Source organism: Octodon degus, unplaced genomic scaffold (assembly GCF_000260255.1).
Source record: "Octodon degus isolate 3935 unplaced genomic scaffold, OctDeg1.0 scaffold00056, whole genome shotgun sequence".
NCBI classification, from domain to species: domain Eukaryota; kingdom Metazoa; phylum Chordata; class Mammalia; order Rodentia; family Octodontidae; genus Octodon; species Octodon degus.
Window position 1 is genome coordinate 5,849,299 of NW_004524632.1, and position 19,153 is coordinate 5,868,451.

Genomic DNA, 19,153 nt, shown 5'->3' on the forward strand with positions numbered 1-19,153 from the left:
GTGTGTGTGTGTGTACATGTGCACACACGGGTACACATGCATGGATTCCCTCCCTCTCCCAGCAATGCAGCCAGATCATGGTCTCATTCATTCTCTTCTTTACTGTGATGTCACTGTCACAGCCACGGGGAGGAGCACACAGCTTTCACCTCTCATGTTCTTGGGGGCTGGCACCCAGGGTTAAAAAACTAGCTATGTACAGAGACTATCCCAGGGAGGAAGCCACCGGGACTCTGGGGTTTGGGGCTCAGGCAGGACAGGGCAGGTATGTTGGGGAGGGTGGGCTGTGCATGTGCAGACATGCTGGGCCAGGGCACAGGAGGCAGTGCCACCGCAGCCAAGGTCACCAAGGGTCCGTGGCTGGGCGGGTGACCTCTGCAGTCTCTTGGGTTCCTCCCTGTTAGGGGTGAGCCTTGGGCAAGAGCTGTGCCCATCCCACCTTGATCTTAATGCCCAGAGTGCAGGGGGAAACTCTAAGACCAGGCCCCAAACCAGGGCCAAGAGTGCACCCGTTTCCCACTCATGCCTAGGTGCGGGGGCACCTGGACCCCTCCTGACACTGACAGCGGCTGGGGCACTGTGCCCTAATGGGAGACCATGGGGTAAGCAGGGCATCCACTTGGAAGACCAGGGCTATGCAGGCAGTGAGGGGGCACCCGGGATCCGGGACAGGGACTGCCATGGCACAGGGCATCTGGGGCACCCTATCGGGTGGAGCCATGACCCCTGGCCCTCAGGCATCACCTACGAAGACTGCACCCCAGGGAGACCAACTTGGTATCTCCATGGAGACAGATTGGCACTTAGGAACCACCACCAATCAATCACCCAGGGACTTCCACAGAGAGATAGGGCCTGGTCATCAAGAAGACACCCCCACTCTCACCTCTGGAGGGAGGGATGGGGGCCCCTGTGGTGGCCAGACCCAGAGGCAGTGGTCTGTCCTCTTGCTTGCGGGCGCAGGAGGCCCCTAGCTGACCCGATACGTGGACGTGTTCTTGGGCTCCGTGCTAGGCACACACCAGTCACCGGCCTCCTGGATGGTCTGGTAGTGGCGCCAGGCAGACTTGTTGTAGACTGGCAGGCGCTCAACCGAGTCCGTGGACAGGGCCTGGAGGGTGGCACAGCCAGCGACCCATGTCCCCATGACTGCACTCATCAAAGTTCACCATCCCTAGCACCGCCCACCCTACCCTGGTCAGAGCTGGCTCGGCCACCAGACGCTGGCTAGGACCCACAACAGGGTCTGTCCCTTCTGGGCCCTGCTCCTGCCCACTCAAGAAGCTGCCCCCTTCAGGGGCCAGAGACGGAGAGGACGAGGCCAGACCGCATGAACCTGGTCCAGGTCGCCATGCCGCCAGCTCTACAGGCTTCCCCTCGGGGCTGAACGCCAAGATCTCTGCACTCCCCTTCCCTGCCTGGCCTAACAGAACGTCCTGGAGGAACTCCCCACCATGCTGGCGCGCCTGGGGCTGTGTGTCCAGCAACTCTGGCTTTGTTCTGATTTTGAGCCTGGACCCAGGAAAGGGTGGTGGGAAGGACAGGTGGTCTAGTGGGGGCCAGTCTGCCAGTACCCCTTCTCTAGCAGGCCTCACCTTGAGATAGATGACAGCGTCAGTCCCAAAGCCTTCCATGGAGAAGAGCTGTAGGTCCCCCTGGAAGTACTTGGCATAGAGGCGGGAGATGGGCAGCCCGTAACCGAAGCCAGCCTGTGGAGAGTGAGAGGGGTGGGGGTGGGGCAGGGCTGGGGTCACTGCGGTGCGAGTGGAGCTGAGTGGGATGGTAGGGAGTGGGGAAGAAGGCTGGATGGGCGACAGCGGGGCCCACAGGCTCCTCTGAGTCTCAGCCTCCCAAGCTGGGTCCTGCCTCCTGCACAGGAGGGACAGGGAGACATTAGGGAGTTGGACACCAGACAAGAAAGGCGCTATGGGAAGACACGGGCACAGGGAGAGCAGAACAGAAGGAGCTGAGGAAAGGAGACAGGAGGGCAGACAGAGAGAGGCTGGGCAGGCAGGTGGGCAGGGGCAGGATGAGACAGAGGCAATGGCATCCGGTGGGGATGTGGCGTCTCACCAGCGGGGTGCCCCCAGTGCCGGGCTGGGGTGTGGGGGCCGTGGAGTACATGTAGCTGAAGAGGCGCTCAATCTTCCTCAAAGGAACACCCCCACCTCGGTCACTCATCTAGGGGACAGGGGACATGTCAGGGCCCCACCCAAACCCCTTGCCCGGCCCATTCTTTCTCTAGCCTGTGGTCAAAGGTCACATACTTTGATGGACAGATCTTCTTCACCCAAGGCCACCATGACCTTGATAGGGGGGAGAACAAGGCTAGACTCATGGCTTTCTACGGTGGCCCGCATGGCGTTCTGGGAAGGAATGAGGAGAGACACGTTGAGAGAAGGCCCAGCCCTAATGGTGGCCCCAGGGAAAGGCCAGCTCCAGCCACCCCTCAGCCCCCTCACCTTGAAGAGTTCAAAGAGCATATGGTAGAGGTGGGAGGGGACGTAGACCATGTGGATGGGTTGGGTAGTGTTGGCAGCTGCAGGGTCAAGACCAAGGTCAGGAAACGAGCTAGTGCCCACTGCCTTCCCCAGGGTCCCAGGTTCTCCTTCCTCCACTCTTGTTTTAGTGACAGGCACCCCCCACCACCCACTAAGGCCATAACTAGGGCACGGCTGCCCAGCTAGAGATGGAATCCACAGGCTCCCGAGCTGGGGCTGCGCGGCCAAGGTTGAACGCTTAGCTCTGGGCCCTCCTAGAGCCTGGAGGAGCGGGGCCTGCGGTGCCCACTCACACCAGCAGCCCACGGCAGGCTGCAGAGAAGCCGACCTTCATCAAGTCCCTCTGACCTGTCAGACTACACCTGACCTCACACACCACCCCTCCCACCCAGGGTCCCTTATCGCCTGTACTGCCTTCCTGTCGCTGGGACTTGGATGACCTTGTTTGTTTACTTATTCCAGATTAAAGACCCCATTCTCCAGCCTTCCCAGCCACGACTATGACCCTCAAAGAGGGCAGGACCTAGCCAGTCATTTATAATAAATATTTTACCCAATGTTTAATAAGCAGCTGCCCAATGAATTAAGGATGTGCTTTTATCTTTTCTTGAGGCAGGATCTCACGATATAGCCCAGGCTGGCCTTGAACTCACAGAGATCCTCATGCCTCAGCCTCCTGAGTGCTGGGATTATGAGTGTGCACCACCACGCTTGGCTGGCAGGATGAGTTAATAACCACTATAGCTCAGGTGCTCCCCAATCTAGAAAGCCGCCCACCCCGAGCCCCTCTTCCCTTGGTCCCCTGTGTCCCAACCCTCCCACAAGAGTCACACATGCCAAGCTTGCAGCTCACCGTTGACCTCCTGGATCTCCAGGTCAGGTGAGGCCATGTAATACTTGTCACACAGGAGCTTGGCCATGTCGTAGGCATCTGGGAGGAGATGGGGCACTCAGGGCATGGTGGGGGGCGCTCACCCAGCACGGACACTGGCCACGGTCCCCATCCCATGAGGCCGTGGCCCCACCGCGGGGGTGGGCCACGCTCTGGCCCAGGGCCTCTCTGGGCTCCTCTCAGGGAGGAGGAAAGGGGGATCACCTTTCACCACCTCCGACACGCTGCAGTTGGGGTCGATGCTGCCAATGTGTTTGGGGTGCGCCGGGTTGGTGCTGCCTTCAAAGATGAGGGCTACAGGAAGAAAGTGGGTGCTGCTGCTGGCTAAGCCTCAGCGGTCCTGCACCCCTTCTCTCACACTCACCCCCATCCTAAGCTCCCCACCTAAAGAGGCCTGGCCTCCAGTCCTGCGGGGTATCACTGGCTCAGGCTGCCTGGGGCCTCTGCAGGCCCGAATTTGCTACTTTTTAGGTTCATTTGGTCTGATAGTGGGGATTGAACCCAGGGCCTTTAGAGTAAGATACACCCTCAGACCTTTTTTATTCTTTGGTTCTGAGACAGGATCTCATTAACTCCAGGATGTGACCTTCAAATCTTTGGATCCTCCTGCCTCAGCCTCCTGGAGTGCTGGGGTTACAGGTGTACGCTATTTTAGCATTCTTACAAACTTCTACTATTCCAAACATTTGTCATTTCAAGTTTCTCTTTCCAGGAGGACTCTGTGATTGTCACCCACTCTTCACGATCCAAGACTCCAAAAGGAGACTGGTAGAGGTCACCACTCCCTCGTGGGAGCCCCAGCTGAGCCCCCTCCCCAGCCCCCTCCTGGCTCCCAGGCTCACTGTGCTGGTTGATAAGCATGCGGATGGAGATGCGGCTGAGGTAGAAGCGGTCCAGGAAGTACTGGATGTTCTGGTTGGAGACCGGGTCGTCACCATAGGCGTCCTTGTACTCCAGCACGCCCTGGGCCATGGTGGGTACCACGTCGTTGTGCCGGTTCCGGATAGTGACCAGGGCATCCGTGAACCTGCAGGGAGGGCACACACTCACTCTGCCCGGCTCCAGCCCTGACTCTCTTCCAATTCTTTTGTCTTCCCTACAGGCAGCAGAACCCAGGGCCAGCTCCCCTGAGCTCTATCCTCGGGGCCAGGACCTCGGCGGTCCGTGCCTTCCCACCCCCAGGACCTTACTCACTGATTCAGGGTGCGGTGGTCCTCAGGGTCCTTGTCCAGGAACTCCATGATGTCCAGCAGGCTCTGAACATACCTGGACGGGGGGGGTGGCAGGAGGAGACACAGCCTCAGTTGTGTGCTGGGTGACAACCCATCACCCTTGCCGGACTTTGCTCTGTTCTCCTGCTGTGGGCACCACGCAGAGCCCGGCCTAGTCACAGCTGTGCATGTGCTCCCAGGCCACATCCTCTGCACGGGGTCACCCTGGCAACCCGGCAAGCTCTGCAAGGAACCTACAGTGTGCTGGGCCCCTTGAGCAACTTTGCTCCAGAATACTCTAATCGAAGGCTCAGGAGTGGCCCGGAGCCCCGGAGACCGAGGCCTGGACTGGAGAGAGGGGTCTGGGCTGCCTCTGTACCCAGCATCCATTCATGCTGTTCCTCAGCTGGGAATGCCCTTCCCTCTCTTGGTAAGACAAGGAGAAGAGGGTGAAAGAGCTAGCTTGGAGTGGCTCTGCCAGGTGTCAGCCCTGGCCCTTTGGCCAAGCTGTGCGGCCCTGGGTCAGGCATAGAAGCTCTCTGGGCCTCACTTTCTCCACTAGGAACAGGAGGTCTTTTCAAGGCAGTCGCTAGCACGGTGTCCATATGCTGTGGATACTCTGGCTGCTTGCTGTTAGGTCGGTGGCTCAAGAACTGTCAGCGCTGAGCGAAACCCCTGAGCTCCAGGTGGGCCCCACCCTGACCTAGAGAAGAACTCCTGGGGCACAGCCTGGGCCTCCCCAGAGCACGAAGGACCTGCTCCCTGCAGTGGACCATGACTGGCTCAGGCAGGGCAGGGAGCCCGCCCAGCCATACAGAGAAGCATGAACCCAGGGCCACCTGACTCTCTCCCAGGGGACTGCTCAGCATCCACACTGGCCCAAGGGCGGCAGCCTGGGTTCTGTTCTGCACTCCCTGCCCCCACCAAGTGATGGGGACCGCACCATGCAGCTCCTAGAGGACAAACTGCATAGCACTGGGTTCTACCCCCACTCCCAGCAGGGCTGCAAATCCAGTGTCCCCTAAGCTCCTAGGGGTCCTAGGAGGAGGGGGGTGTGGGAGAGAAGGTGGAACATGTGGTATGGGGGCAGGTGAGGAGACCCAGGGCCAGCGGGGATGAAAGGCTTGGGACAGGGATGCTGGGTTGCTCCCTGTCTGTGCTGGTCAGTGGTGGGGGCAGGCTGGTCAGACTTCCGGAGCCCTGGTGGCAGGGCTGCCCAGTGAACCTTCAAGGGCAGAAGTGGGGCCACTGATATGAGCACAGAGCACTGGGATGGGCTGGCAGTGGGCAGTACCACCAGCGCAGGGATTTAGAAGGTGACAGCTGCAGGCCTCCATGTCCTGGACTGCAGGGTATGGAAGCCCTGCCGGGCCAGGCCCCAAAGGAGGGGATGGATGCACCCCTGGGACAGAGAGGAGAGCTTTTGGAGGATCGAGGATTGGCTCAGAGGTGTGGGACTCCGGATGCCACCTCTGGCCATGCCTAGGAGCCTACAGAGAAACTTCAGGCATGGAGCCACACTGGCTCCTCGATGCCATTGTGCCAGAGTCAGACAAGGAGCTGGCCCAGGCAGGGGAGGTAGCAGGGCCCAAGTGAAGGCTGGGAGGAAGATCTGAGGGGACACAGAGGCCCAGTCAGCCAAGCTCTGCTCACCAGCCCCAGCCTTGGACTTGGAAGGCAAGAGGAAGAATGCAGGATACAGGAAGGGAGGGGCACAGAGAGGGCGCAGAGGGTGTGGGCAGGGAGGGACGGGGTGCTGGAGGCCCGTGTGGAAGCAGAAGGGAGCTGGGCGTGGGCGCGCGCGTGAGTTTGTGAATATGCAGTGAGCCATCTGCAGGTGTGTGGAAGCTCCACTCCCCAACTACAACACAGGGCTCCCAGCAGGAAGCCTCTGGTGGGACACACAGGCCTTAGAGGAGAGGCGATAACACCAGGGCGCGTTCACTCCTGCTTTCCCTCCTGCACGACTGTTCCCAGCGCCCCAGACTCCAGGAGCTGGGGCCTGGCAGAGTGGGCCTGGGCTTTTCACCCGTTCTCCTGCCAGGCAAGGACTGGCTAGGGCCCTCAGGTGGGAGCGGGGCTCTCCAGGGGCAGAAGGGGTCCACACACCTTGTTGATAGGCAGGGAGGCTGGCCAGACGGAGCTACCCACAGCATCCCATCGAGTGACCCACTGAGCCTCCTCCAGTCCCCGGTGCTGGTGGCAAGGGTGACTCCCTGTCTCCTGGTGGCCACGGTGCACCCTGCCGTTCCTCAGGGCCCCTTCTCTGCGCCCCCACCAACACTGGCATTTCTGTAAGTGAAATGCTTGCAAGTGCCTCTGCCCCACAGCTTCGCCCTCTCCTGCCCCTTCCAGAATGCAGCCTCCAGGCCCAACAGCCTGGGTTCAAATCCCAGCTCTACTGCCTACCTCCTCAGTGACCCTTGGTGACATGCTTCACTCTCTAAGCCGCAGCTGCCCATTTGGAGAGCAGGGGTCATAGGTGAGGCCCACAACAGAAGGCGGTGGGGAGCACATCCAGAATAGCTCCCAGCACACAGTGTGCCCACAGGTCACTTACTATCCGCCCTGCCTCAGAAACTTCCGCATGATGACACCACCTTGGGCCTGGTGATGCTGCCGCCCAGAAGCCCAGGGACCTCGCTGGGTAGACGGAGCTCTGCCCACGTTGCGCATCTAGCAACGGCATCTGACCTAGCAGCCACAGGGGTCCCATTTCACAGGCGAGGAACCTGAGGCCCAGAGACATCCAAGTGTTTGCCCAGGACCAAATGTTTAGCAAGACACAAAGAGGCGTAGGCTGATGGGAGGCCGAGGGCTTTCTCCACCTGCCTGCCACCTCCGAATAATGGTCCTGCCACCCAAGTCTGTCCAGAGGCAATAGTATATCAGGTCTACTTGGGACCAGAAATCCTTTGCTGATGGTGACTCTGCCCAGAACCTGTCCCCAGCTGAGGAGGAGCTTCCTAGTGATTTGCTTAGCTGTCTGCACACAGACTAGTGGCCTCTGAATTGCCTCAGCTTCCCTTGCAGACTCTGCCCTCCTTCACCACCCACACATCCAGCTTTCTCAGAAAAAGTGCTTTGCATTACTATAAGCAACCACTCAGGCAGTCCCTCCTGCCTCTCACCACAGTCTCTCTTGCTGCAGCTGATGCCTGTGGCTCTGGAAACTCTAAGGAAGCCATGATTGCGTCAGCATGTGGACACCTAGCAGGCCCCTGGCTGCCTCCTCGAGATGAATGACCCACTGAGGAAGCGCTCCTGCTCATCTAAAGCTGCGCTTGCTCCTGCTGTGGCTCACATTCCTTCTAGGCTTCCACCCCTCACGTGTCACTGACTCTAGGGAAGGGGCTCTGGAGGCCTCCTGCGGGAGTCACCGGGCATCCAGGGACTCTGCCCTCCCTCTGCAACCTGCTGTCCCAGGGGCACTCACTGGGTCCAGAAAGGAGGCTGGGCAGCCTTGTCGTGGAGCCAGGAACCAGCTAGCGTGGCAGCTGGGACAGTGAGCTGCACACAGCCGGGAGAGCAGATGGCATCTTGTGCTCCCTCCCCCTGCTCCACCACCCGTGGTGGAGCCTGCCGTTGGCTCAGAGGCCCTGGGCACAGTGAGGGCTGACCCGGTCAGGCACCCCATGGCTGGCCCCACAGCACAGCCACTGTCCACAGAGCAAGTCCCCAGATGGCCTCACCAGGCCCTCCCCTCCGTTCAGGCCACCTCTGGTGTCCATTTCAACTTTTCTACAACTTCTGATTGGACCAGTATTCACTGTGCACCTGCTACACACCATGTGTGCAGCACCCTCCCTTACCGCAGCCAATTTCCTCACAGTAAGTCGGGGCATGCCCAGAGGGGTTCTGGGGTGTGTGTGGGGGGGGAACCAGTGAACCTCACAAAACCTCAGCAGGGCTCCAGGGGAGGGGAGTGATTGCTGCTTTCTTTTTCTTCTTCTACATGGGGATCGAAGCCAGGGTCTTTATGCTGAGCCACCTTCCCAGCCCTTTTTGTTTTTTATGGTGAGTTGCTAAGCTGCCCAGGCTGAGCTGGAACTTGGGTGCTCCTGCCTCAGCTTCCCAGGGTGCTGGGATGATGGGTATGCACCATTAGGACCCGCTGCATCTATGTTTCTGCATTTTCCAAGTGTCAAAATGAATATACTATGCATCTACAGTGAGCAGGTGTGTGTGTGTGTGTGTGTGTGTGTGTGTGTGTGTGTAAGCAACCCATGGTACTTTAGTCCTTTGACGTCATTTAAGTAAATCCACAGTCCAGCCTGCACTTTGCTCGGCCTATCTTGGCTGGAGCTTCCTTTCCCTGGTGATCATGGGTTCCTGAGGGCAGCTCTTGCTGTTGCCTTAGACACTGTGTGGTGCTGGGCTCAGAGGGGCCACATGCGCTCCTGAGTCTGTGAGGAAACCAGTCAGGCCCCACAGCACAGCCTGAGGGCAGGACTCGGCAAGGGCGCCACCAGAGCCGGCTGGCGATGATCCGCCAGCTGCAGCCAGGGACAGGGCGCTCCCTTGTTTACGCTCCATGTGACAGGCCCGGCCGACAGTGTCCATGGCTTAACCCCAGGCAGTGCTCTAAGCGGCCCTTCCCAAGGCTCCCTGCTCGCCAAATAGCTACCTGCAAGCTTTGGGGAGGGAGATGTCACCCCATCTACGTGAGAGTTCTCCAACATCCAAAACAGAAGTGTAGCTTGGATGGTATTGTTTGGTCTAAGATTCCCTTGTTTGCATTTCTGCTTTCCCAAAAGCTATCCTAAGGACACACTGCCTGACAGGCCCAGGGCTGGTGGCCACTGCTGATGTCAGCCTGCCTTGGGGTTTTGGCTCTGAAATCTGACTTCTTGGGTATGTCCCGGGTTCCTAGAGAAAGGAGGGTGGTAACACTAGGGCTGTCCCACAGACACAGGGACACAGGGCCCTGAGGACTTGGCCTTCACTCCTGTCATTGCCAGGATCCCTGTGTCCTGGGGCAACTCCCAGCTTCCTGGAGGCTCCCACCCTTGCTGGGGCCATGGAGACTCCACAGAAGCCCAGGCACAGGGCAGCTGAGTGGGTAGGGTCTCACCAGCTCTGTACCAGCTGCACTGAGGGCGTGCCGAGCACCCGGTCAGGGAGCAGGTTGATCTCCTTCATGATGTTGGCCAGGCGCACGGGCAGCTCCTGCCGGAGGAAGGTGAAGGAGGTCTTCTCGCAGGCATTGCTGGACCCTGGAGACAGGGTGAGGGGATGAGCCCACAGCTGGGAACCGAAGGCACCAGAGATATCTCGTTCCTTCCCTCCCGGCAGCACCTGCAGCTGGCAGCGGGGCGGGGGTATACTTGGGAATGCTACTTTCTTGGGGCTGAGTTCTGGCCTGGGGTAGGGGGTTATGTATGCCTAGATTCCTACAGCTCCAGGGACTCAATGGTGTCCTTGTACCAGGCCATCTTACCAGGCTGGCAAGATGATGGGTGCCCACTGTCATGCTGTCCCTAAACCAGGACTCACGTTGGGCAAATGGGGACCTCAGCCAGTGGTCCAAATGGAGAGGTAGAGAGCTGATGAAGTCACAGTGCAGAGGTGGCCCTGGGTTTGTCCAGGTGCTGCTTCCAACCCTGCCACTCAGGGCACGTCACCATTTTTTTGAAAGCCTGTTTCCCTCTTACTGTACAAGCAGACCAGACCCCTCACAGCTGTGACAGCTCTGTAACCAGGGTCCAGGATGGGGACTGGGGACTGGCCCAGATGTCCCTGCATGGGCAAAGTTCAAGATTCAAACAGGGGAGGGGGCAGAAGACACAGGTGTCATTTACAGTCCCAGCAGTAACCTAAGCCAGCCACAGTTAACTCAATGCCTGAGAGACTTGGGCCCCCTCCCAACTCCTAGGTGACACCATGGAAATGCCCAATTGACAGACAGACCCACACAAGTCTGAGCCACCTGGGCAGTGGGCAGTGGGGACCCAGGGATAGCCAAGGGAGGGTACAAGCGGCCTGACCACCTCATGGTGGCTTGGGTCCCCGCCCAGCGGGGCCCTGGCTGCCAGGCTGGAAGAGATTTGATCTTCAAGTGCCCTTGCCCACTAGAGAGCTGGAATGGGTGAAGGAACCCGAGTCAGGGGCGCTGGCTCCCGGCTTCCTCTGGAAGAGTCCCCTTCCCCAGCCGCCTGAGGCTTTCTCTCCCCCTCTGCCCAGCAGGGTCTGACTCTCAGGGCCAACCCAGGTCTCTCCCAGATGGCAGCACCTACCAGCGCCACCTTTTCCCTCCCACCAGTGGGCCCTGAGACCCCCCTCTATTGCTAGACCTGGGACTCTAGCAACCCCCCTATTTTTTCACTTTCCCCACTCTTACAGTCCCCAAGAAAACCCCCATTACTTTTTTATGCCTGGATGAGATCCAACTCCCTTCCTGTCCGGACATCTCAGCCTCGCTGCCCCTTACCCTCCAAGGCCCCGGGAGGATGTCTCTTGCCTCCCACCCAGCAGCCTGGGGGACCCCACCCCCACCCCCAACTCTTTCGGGCTTGGCCAGCCCCGCCTGCCCGTTAACCCCTTCCTGCCTGTTGTCTTGCTCTCGTGCCACTCAGGGCCTCTCCTAGGGTGGACCCCCTCCTTTCTAGGACCCCTTCTTCCGCGAACCCCCAACCCCTTCATACCAAAGTCCAGAAACTGTTTCATAGACAGGGGGGACGGGGAGAACTTGCTGAAGTGCTCGATGTACTTGGGCGCCCCTGCCAGGGACGCATTCTTCAGCAGCGCCCGGACCCAGCGCATGGCGTCGGCGCCCGCGGCTCGGCTGCTGTCCCCGGGCGGGTAGCGCTAGAGTCCCGCTCAGCCCACTCCAGCCCCGCGGCCCAAATCCGGCCGCCGCCTCCCGACCTGGCCCTGACAACCCCTCCGACGCCTAGCCAATCAGATCGCCGCGACGCCCCGACCGGGCCAATGGCGGCGCACAAACAACTCCAGCAGTACCAATAGCTGTGTACCCCGGCACGTGGCTTCTCTCCAGGCCCACCTCCTTAACCCTGTCATCGCCGGCGCCGGCCTGTTTTCGGAGGCAGAGTCTAAAGCCACTCAATCTTCCCCGGCCTTGGAGAAGCCGGACCCCGAGTTAACCCCTTCCTCCCCAGAGAAAGCAGGCCTTTCGCCTTCTGCAACACCCCGCTTTTCCCTTCCTCTTGTGTTCTTTTCTTGCTGGCTCTTTGTAACCTTTCTTCCCAGACCTGACCGGGTTGCTTTCATCGAATCCCCTTCTCCTTCCAAAGGTCCCCGGTCCACCTGTCCTGACTCCTCCCTCTGTCCCATGGGGTGTTGTGGCTTCCGAGTCCTAATGACTGACCCAGACTAAATATTTGCCAAATTCGGAACCAGAACGCAAGCCTGTGCCGAACTGTTTTATGCACGTACAACCCGTTCGCTTCCATAAAGGTCCAAGTGGCTCGGGAAAAAGTGGCGTTGTGCTTTTTTCGAGTGAAAAACAAAAGAGTCAAACCCCTCGCGACTAGCAGAGGAGGAGGCAGCTGCTACAGTCAGTGCTAATTTTGGAAGCACTTTCATTTTTGTTACTATCTAGTTCATTTGGTTAAACATAATCAATTGGCATCTTGGGCGACGGCCTGAAAAGCGACCTTCTCCGCCTCAGGCATCGACAGAGCAAGGGAGTTTGGGGGTCGGCGAGTCGCCTCCCCCAGCAGCTCCTCCCCTTCTTGGGCGGTGTCGTGCACCCTCTTGCGGTAGTACGTGGTATATCCCATCGTAGGCCTGGAGCCCTTCTCACTGCTTTGACCCACTCTCTGCAAGTCCCTAGTGTGCGCCAGCTTTTGCTCTGAGACGAGACAGACGAGAGTAGGACACAGTCTCTCCCTCAGTCATTTCATTTCTCAACTTGAGAGATGGCTGCGCCAGTAAATAAGTTACAACAGAATGCGACTGTAGCCAACACAGCCAGGCTTGAGATTTGCAGGACTACCACAGCAGGAATAATCGTTCCGGTGCCAGGCGCTGTGTGCGTGCCTTATCTCATTTAATTCGTAAGACAGTTCCGTTGTACTGTTATTAACCCCGCTTCAGAGATAGGACAACCGAGACTTGCCGGCCGTTCTCAGCTGCAGGTCTGACCCACTGCTTCCCCGCACTCCTCGCTGGCGCTTTCCCAGGTGTCCCTGAGGTGCTTCAGCCTCACTCTCCAGCCTGTGCCCGGCCTCCAGCCCCACCCGCCGGCTGCTCCAAGCCATTGCAAATGCCATTTTTTTCAGTCGGGATCGGTTCTTTCCGGAGAATGTCACCTATCCATTATTTCTCAGCCTTTTGGTCACAATCAAGTGTCAGATCTGAATGCCACCTCCCCACTCCTCAGGTCTCAGCCATTTAGTCAGCCTTAGGGCCCTGATGTTAGCAAGGGGTGAACGCTGACCGCGCTTGCCGGCTGACTGATTGGGCTCTTCACCGGCCACCACGTTTCAGAAAGCACAGCCTGTGTCTTAGTCACTGCTCTCTCTCCAGCACCAGGACAGTGCCTGGCACGTAGTAGGGAGGACAGGATGAAACAAGGATTGGGGTTGCCAGGAAGACCTGCCCTAGGATATCGAGAAGACCCCAAACTTTGATGGGCTAGCAACTAAGTGAGCTGGTGACCTCAATTTGCAAATGCCAGGTGCAATCCATTATATACAAAGGTGTGCACCCTTTGCCGTGCATAGCTCTAAATAGCTGCTACTATTGTCAACATTAAAGTAATAAGGAGGGCTGGTGAGATGGCTCAGTGGTCTAAGGCACCTACTTAGAACAAGCTTAGCAAAGTGCAGGGACCGCGGTTCAATCCCCCAGCACCATATGCCAGCCAGCCCCGCCCCCTGGTGGGCTGAGCTGGCCACACACACACACACACACACACACACACACACACACTCTAAATAAATAACTAAACTTAAAAAAAAAGTAATAAGGAAAAGGCCATGACTCTGAGGTTGGGTATCGGAACGCAACAGATTGCCTATGATCTTCACCTGAGAGCTGTCTGCCATCTAGTGGGCTCTCGGCTTGGATAAAAATCAATTTTTTGCAGATTTTGCGACCTGGCGCATGGGGGTGGGGAGGGACGCAGTCCCTGCAGGTTAATTGATCCAACAAAAACTCAATCCCCAGCTGTCCTACTCCGTGCGCAATGTGGGGTGGGGGTGGGGTCTCTCGGAGACTCAGAGCTTTTCTCAGTACAAGCTACCAGAGAATCGGAGTCAGGGGAAGGAAAACCGTGAGAGGGCCCCAGCAGCAAATAAATGCTTCTGCCCCAAAATGAGCCACTCCCCACTCGATCTCATTGGCCAGGATTAGTCACATGACCTCACCCAACAAGGAGGACCCGGAAGTGCTAATGGTCACAGTTCCCAGAAAGGGAACAATTACCTTGAGAGGGGTGTGAAAGTGCTGCCGCTTCTAGGAGCTCAGGAAGTGCGGCATAGCAGCATCCTGTTGTGGGCACTGTAGCGCTCTGCCACCTGAATTTCTTTCATGTCAGACTGGCGTTAATCCTGCCAACGACTCACTTGCAGGTTTGCTTGCGTGTGCGTTCGCAACCAACAGCGGCACGCGTAAACCTGCTTTGCCTTAAGCAGGAAAGGGCTGTTAAGGACAGGATTGGCTGGGCTTTCACAAGCCGCGGGAGCTGTTATTGCCGGAACAAGTGAATTCCAGATTCTAAAAACAAGGAAAGTCCCTGGTCACAGGGTTCTGGGGGGAAGCTCTAGGTAGGGGCTGGGATTTTCCTAAGGGGATTGGGCATCCTGCTGTCAGTCGTTCCAGGAACAGGCAAATTCCAGTTCAGAGTGAGGGGACCAGGATACTGGGTCCAGGATGCCGTCATGCCGGGCCCTGCTGGAGGGAGTGGAGGGCAGCCAGCCACCCACCAGGGCTGCGGTTGGTAGCTCCCAGGAAGACACGCGGATCTCCCAGGAAGCACGGCCTATGGAAGGGGCTGAATCTGAGCTCTGGCTGTTTTGCTGGGCAGTAACGTCAACCATCAGTGAAGTCTGACTAGAGGCCACGGGCTTGGGGACAATTCCTTTCTCCCTCCCTAGTGCTGGAGCTTGAACCCAGGGCGTCTGTGCTGGGCAAGTGCCGCCACTGAGCTACGCCCCCAGCCCAGCCTTGGGGAAAATTAACGGGCCTGTATCACAATTTAGGACAACCAAATCAGGGTGTGGGGAGCCTTGCTCCACTCCCAGGGCCTGTGTGGAGGAGACAGGTCATGGCACAGAAGAAGGTGCTCATCAGGAACCCCCAGAAATAGAGGATGCAAAGTGGGGTGCTTATTCCAAAGAATACAGTTACCTACACTAGGTACTTGCACACTTCTGGGGGGAGTTTCCAGGTACCAGAGGTGGTGATGGGGAACAGCAAGTTCTCACCTGAACTCAGCCCTTGGCTGAGGGCTCTGTCCCTGTCCTTGTACCCAGCCACCCTCCACACTGGCCAGGACCACCTGGGGTCACAGTGGATTGCACCTATGAGGATTCATCTTTTTTTTTTTTGAGGATTCATCTTAACTTTAAGATAGTACCTATGTGCCTGTGGCCTGGGGCAGGGCTGGTGTCATCCCCAAGCCTCAGAGACCCCAGCACCAGGCTTTGTTTGGTCAGAGCCCCACTGGGTGACGACATTGTCACGCATTCAGCTGAAATGGGCTGCCAAGGGCTGGGGCTCGCCAGGCAAAGGCAGGTGTACAAACTGGGAACTGTTTATTGGTTGCTGTGAGAAGCCTGTATACAAAGAAGGCACGGGGGTAGGGGCTGGGAGCCCCCTGCTACAGTACCGTGGGGGGAAGGGCAGCCAGAGGAGGTACTGGGGACCAGCCTCAACTGCTATGGGCCTCAGATGCTGCCTATGGGGGAGGGGCAGTCAGGGTGACTCTGAAAGCCAATGACAGCCAAGAACATCATCTCTAGGCCCCATTCCATGGTCGTGGGGACAGAGTGGGGCCTGGCCAGCTGGGCTGGGGACAGGAATCTGTTCCTGTCCTACATTCAAGTGTCACTCCCTCTGACATCTTGTGGGGTCTCTCCAGGCACTTCTGAGGCTGGGGTGGAAGGGGTGGGTAGGAACTGGTATTTCTTCATCCTGCAGTGCCTGTGTGGCCCAGGGCTGGTCCCCTACCCTGCAGAGGCTCCAATGTGCCCGAGGGCAGTCCAGAGCAGCCCAACTCCGCCGTCGTATGGTCTCTCTGTCCCTTTGGGCTGTGTTCCCTGATAGTTTGGTCCATGGCCCAGGAGAAAAGCGTCACAGAGTCATGAAGAAAGCTTTTCTGTGACCTGCTTCCCAGCTTATCTGCTGTCTCTGTGAGCAGGCAGGTCCAGTGAATGTCCCCTGGGCAGTTGTTGGCCTGACCCCAGCTGCACCTCGGATCCGGGGAGCCGTGCTCCCTGTCAGTAGTCTACTCTTGGCAGCAAAGTTGGTCCAGTGGTTATGGCTCAGGGTGGACCCAGTGTGAAAGGGCGCGAGTCACCACACGGGGCCTTTCCTCCTGCTTTGGCAGAGGCCCTTGGTTTGGCACGGGCAGAGGCTGGCACCATCCACAGCGCACAAGCAGAAGCCAGGAGTAGTGAGGCCCCCAGGCATCCAGACTTGGGAGACGGTGGGTTCACTCTCGGCAAGTCCTGCAGGGAGATGGCCAGCAGCAGTGCCCCTGTGGGCTGTCAGAGGCATAACTTAAGGATAAATAGGAAGAAGGGGGCTGGGGAGACAGCTTGGGATCACGGGGACGTCAGTAGTATCGGTCTCGGGTCTGCCAGCTGGTGACCCAGTGCTTCTTGGTGGGCGCTGTGCGCCCTGGAGGTGGGTAGCGCTCTTCCTCTGGGATGCGCACCGCGTGGTACTTGGGCATGATCCGGTAGTAGTGGGTCCGCCTAAAGAAGTCACACTGAGGGTGGGGAGAAGAGAAGGCACATCAGCCTCCAGGCTCCAGCAGGGCGAGAGTGCGACCTTGACCCACCAGCTTCCCCCCATCTCTGCACCCAGACAGATTCAGGGACTTGCTTCCCTCCAGGGGCCAGGAGAAGCAGAGGAGAGCAGAGAGGAGGAGGGAGGTAGATGGAGATGAGAGGCAGCTGCAGAGACCTGTCAGTGGGGGAGGGGGAGGGGCAGGCAGTGACCCTGGCTGGCTTGGGGGAGGGAGAGCTGGCTCCTGGGCATGGGGCTCAGGAGGGGCAGGTCACAGGTCCGAGGTCATTCTGGACATGCCTGGGGCTGCAGAGATGGACCCTGGCCCTGGCTATGACTTTTTTCCAGTCCTCAGGAAGGAAAGTGATCATGGGGGGGTGGACCTTAGGGCACATCTTGGGGTTCCAAGTCCATCACAGTGGACAGAGGGGAAGTCAGGTAGAGGGGCCTGCCCTCCTTGATGGTGGTGGGGACCAGTGAGGGCACAGCTGGCCCTTAAAGGAAGAGGAGCAGACAGGACAGAGTGAGAGGCCCCGGCCAGGTGGCCTGGGACCTAGGGGAGCAGGGCCCACAGGCCATGTTACCCTGGTGGGCCGGGGCAGAGACTGCCCCTTCAGTAGTCGTCGGTCAGCCTCTCTGTCTCTGACGGCTGGCTCTTCATCTCCGCCTTCTGCCTCTTGGCTTCATACAGGGCGCGAGTGCGGGCTCGTTTGAAGAAGCCGCACTGGAGGGAGGAGGTGGGAGGTGCCATCAGGGGCCCTGGGGTGCCACAGCCAGCAGTACTCGAGGGTAAAGTTTAGGACTGGGAGCCTGGAGGCTTGCAACCCAGCCTCAGTCTGGGGGTGTGGCCAGATGCCAAATCTCCTGGGTTCCCCCAATCAAGCTTGCAGCTCACCCCATTAACCTGGGCAGGGGAGAACTGGAAGCTGGATGGGGGGCTGTGATGGAAATGAGGACGGGATGGGGAGCCACAAGGATAGGGAGGGTCGGTGAGCAGGGGCTGGTGGAGGGGATGTTCCCCAAAGGCGGGCAGGAGTGCTAACCTTCCACAGCACGAGGATGATCAGCCCCAGCAGCAGCAGTCCCGCCCCCACGGACACCAGCACCAGCCACAGTTCGATCTCGGCTGGCAGCTCCTCCACCAGCTCTGAGTCGATGTCCACAGAGAACTGGGGGACAGAGAAGCCACGTGGAGTCCTGTGTCAGACCCCGTGGCCCGGCAGCCCTCATAGGGACCATTCTCTTCCTGGCTGGCCCGAGGCCCTGCTGTTTGACCTCCTGCCAGTAGGGGGAAGCCACGGACTGGGAAAAAAAAAAAAAAATCCCCTGCGGGGCGGCCAGACACCAGCAGGTGCAGGAGTCCTGCTCTCCCTGCACAGACCCGGCTCCCTGGACAAGCCTCAGACCCGAGCTGCCTACAAGGCCTGGCCTAGATCCTGGGTCCATCCTGAGGGGCTGTGTGCTGCGATCTTGGATATCCATGAATCCCTGAATCTTACATCCCTGGATCTTCATCCAAATGCCTGCCTCACACGGAGCAGAGTGGCCAAGGTACAGGCTCAGGAGCCACATTACCTGGGTTCCAGTCTAGCTGTGCCCCTCACCAGCTGTGTGACCCTGGGCAACGTACTTCACCACTCTGTGGTTCAGCTCTATAAAACGTTTGATACAAAGAAAATTAAAGGGCCGGTGAGATAGCTCAGCAGACTAAGCACCTGCTTAGGCAAATGCAGGGCCCGGGGTTCCATCCCCAGCACCAGGTGCGGCACTGGCCCCACCCCCAAGCGCACTGAGCAGGCCACCCAGACCCGGGAGGCTGAAAACAGGAGGATCACTACAAGTCCAAGCTGCATAGTGAGACCTTGTACCAAATACATTTTTAAAATAAAAATTAAATATATTTAAAAAACAGGGACCTGAGTTCAATCCCCGGTTCTGAAAAAAAAAAAAAATTAAAAAAGAAAATAAAAGGCTTCCAGGAATTTACTCTCCAGAAGCAAGGCACTCCAGAAACTCACTTTTTAATGTGTACCATCCCTACTGACGGGCTCAGCCTAGGCCCGCTCATACAAACTGTTTCTTTCCTCCCCAGTGGGATCGTCTTCCCCATCCATGGACAGAGGCCAAGCCAACCTCTCCCGGGGCCACAGTCACCGCAGGAAACGGGTCACAGCGCACTAAGCCAGCCTCTCACTGAAAGACGGCACGAACAGCTCTAGCTCTGCCTTTCCCAGCAATGCTCTAGAATGTCAAGTGTATGCTTGCCTCCCTGCCTCACTAGCTCCTGAGGACGGGCTATCCAGGGCCTGAGCAAAGGAAGGGGCACTTCTAAGCTTGAATGGAGATTGACAAATTCATCTCCAAAAGGAACCCACTGACTGAGGCCCCAGTCAGTACCATCTCGCCCCACCTATCAACATCACACAGCATCACTGTTTTCATATCCTCCACTGTTTATGTTGTGGTTTTTTCCTAAGTTAAACATCTGCACTTCACAGGGTGTGGCACTGGATGCGTTTGAGGCTGAGACAGAAGGGACTAAGTACAAGGTCAGCCTGTGCTACTGAGACCCTGTCCAAAAAGCCCAAAGCTTTATTATTATTATTATTATTATTATTATTTTTTTTTTT

At 58.0% G+C, this 19,153-nt stretch overlaps 2 protein-coding genes across 3 annotated transcripts in view; both read right to left on the bottom strand.

Moving 5' to 3' along the window:
- Positions 1 to 75: 75 nt before the first annotated feature.
- On the bottom strand, positions 76 to 11,536 carry LOC101592549 (pyruvate dehydrogenase (acetyl-transferring) kinase isozyme 2, mitochondrial). Of its 2 annotated transcripts, none has more exons than XM_004633636.3 (11): positions 11,249 to 11,536; positions 9,679 to 9,820; positions 4,588 to 4,659; positions 4,236 to 4,420; positions 3,598 to 3,687; positions 3,355 to 3,432; positions 2,463 to 2,539; positions 2,268 to 2,366; positions 2,074 to 2,181; positions 1,596 to 1,709; positions 76 to 1,111 (listed from the first exon to the last, which is right to left on the bottom strand). In XM_004633636.3, exons 1-11 carry the CDS (start codon positions 11,364 to 11,366, stop codon positions 971 to 973), a joined length of 1,224 nt encoding a protein of 407 aa, XP_004633693.1. In that variant the 5' UTR covers positions 11,367 to 11,536; the 3' UTR covers positions 76 to 970. The 2 variants fall into 2 exon arrangements, with proteins under 2 accessions (XP_004633693.1, XP_023573809.1); XM_023718041.1 differs by lacking the exon at positions 11,249 to 11,536 and adding an exon at positions 10,969 to 11,057.
- A 3,765-nt stretch (positions 11,537 to 15,301) lies between these two features.
- Positions 15,302 to 19,153, bottom strand: part of Itga3 (integrin subunit alpha 3) — a 31,599-nt gene continuing 27,747 nt past the window's right edge. The window contains exons 24-25 of the mRNA XM_023718123.1: positions 17,567 to 17,692; positions 15,302 to 16,503 (exon numbers count right to left, since the gene is read on the bottom strand). Coding sequence (XP_023573891.1) covers positions 16,348 to 16,503; positions 17,567 to 17,692 — 282 coding nt within the window. The 3' untranslated portion in view covers positions 15,302 to 16,347. The remainder of the gene's footprint in view (positions 16,504 to 17,566; positions 17,693 to 19,153) is intronic.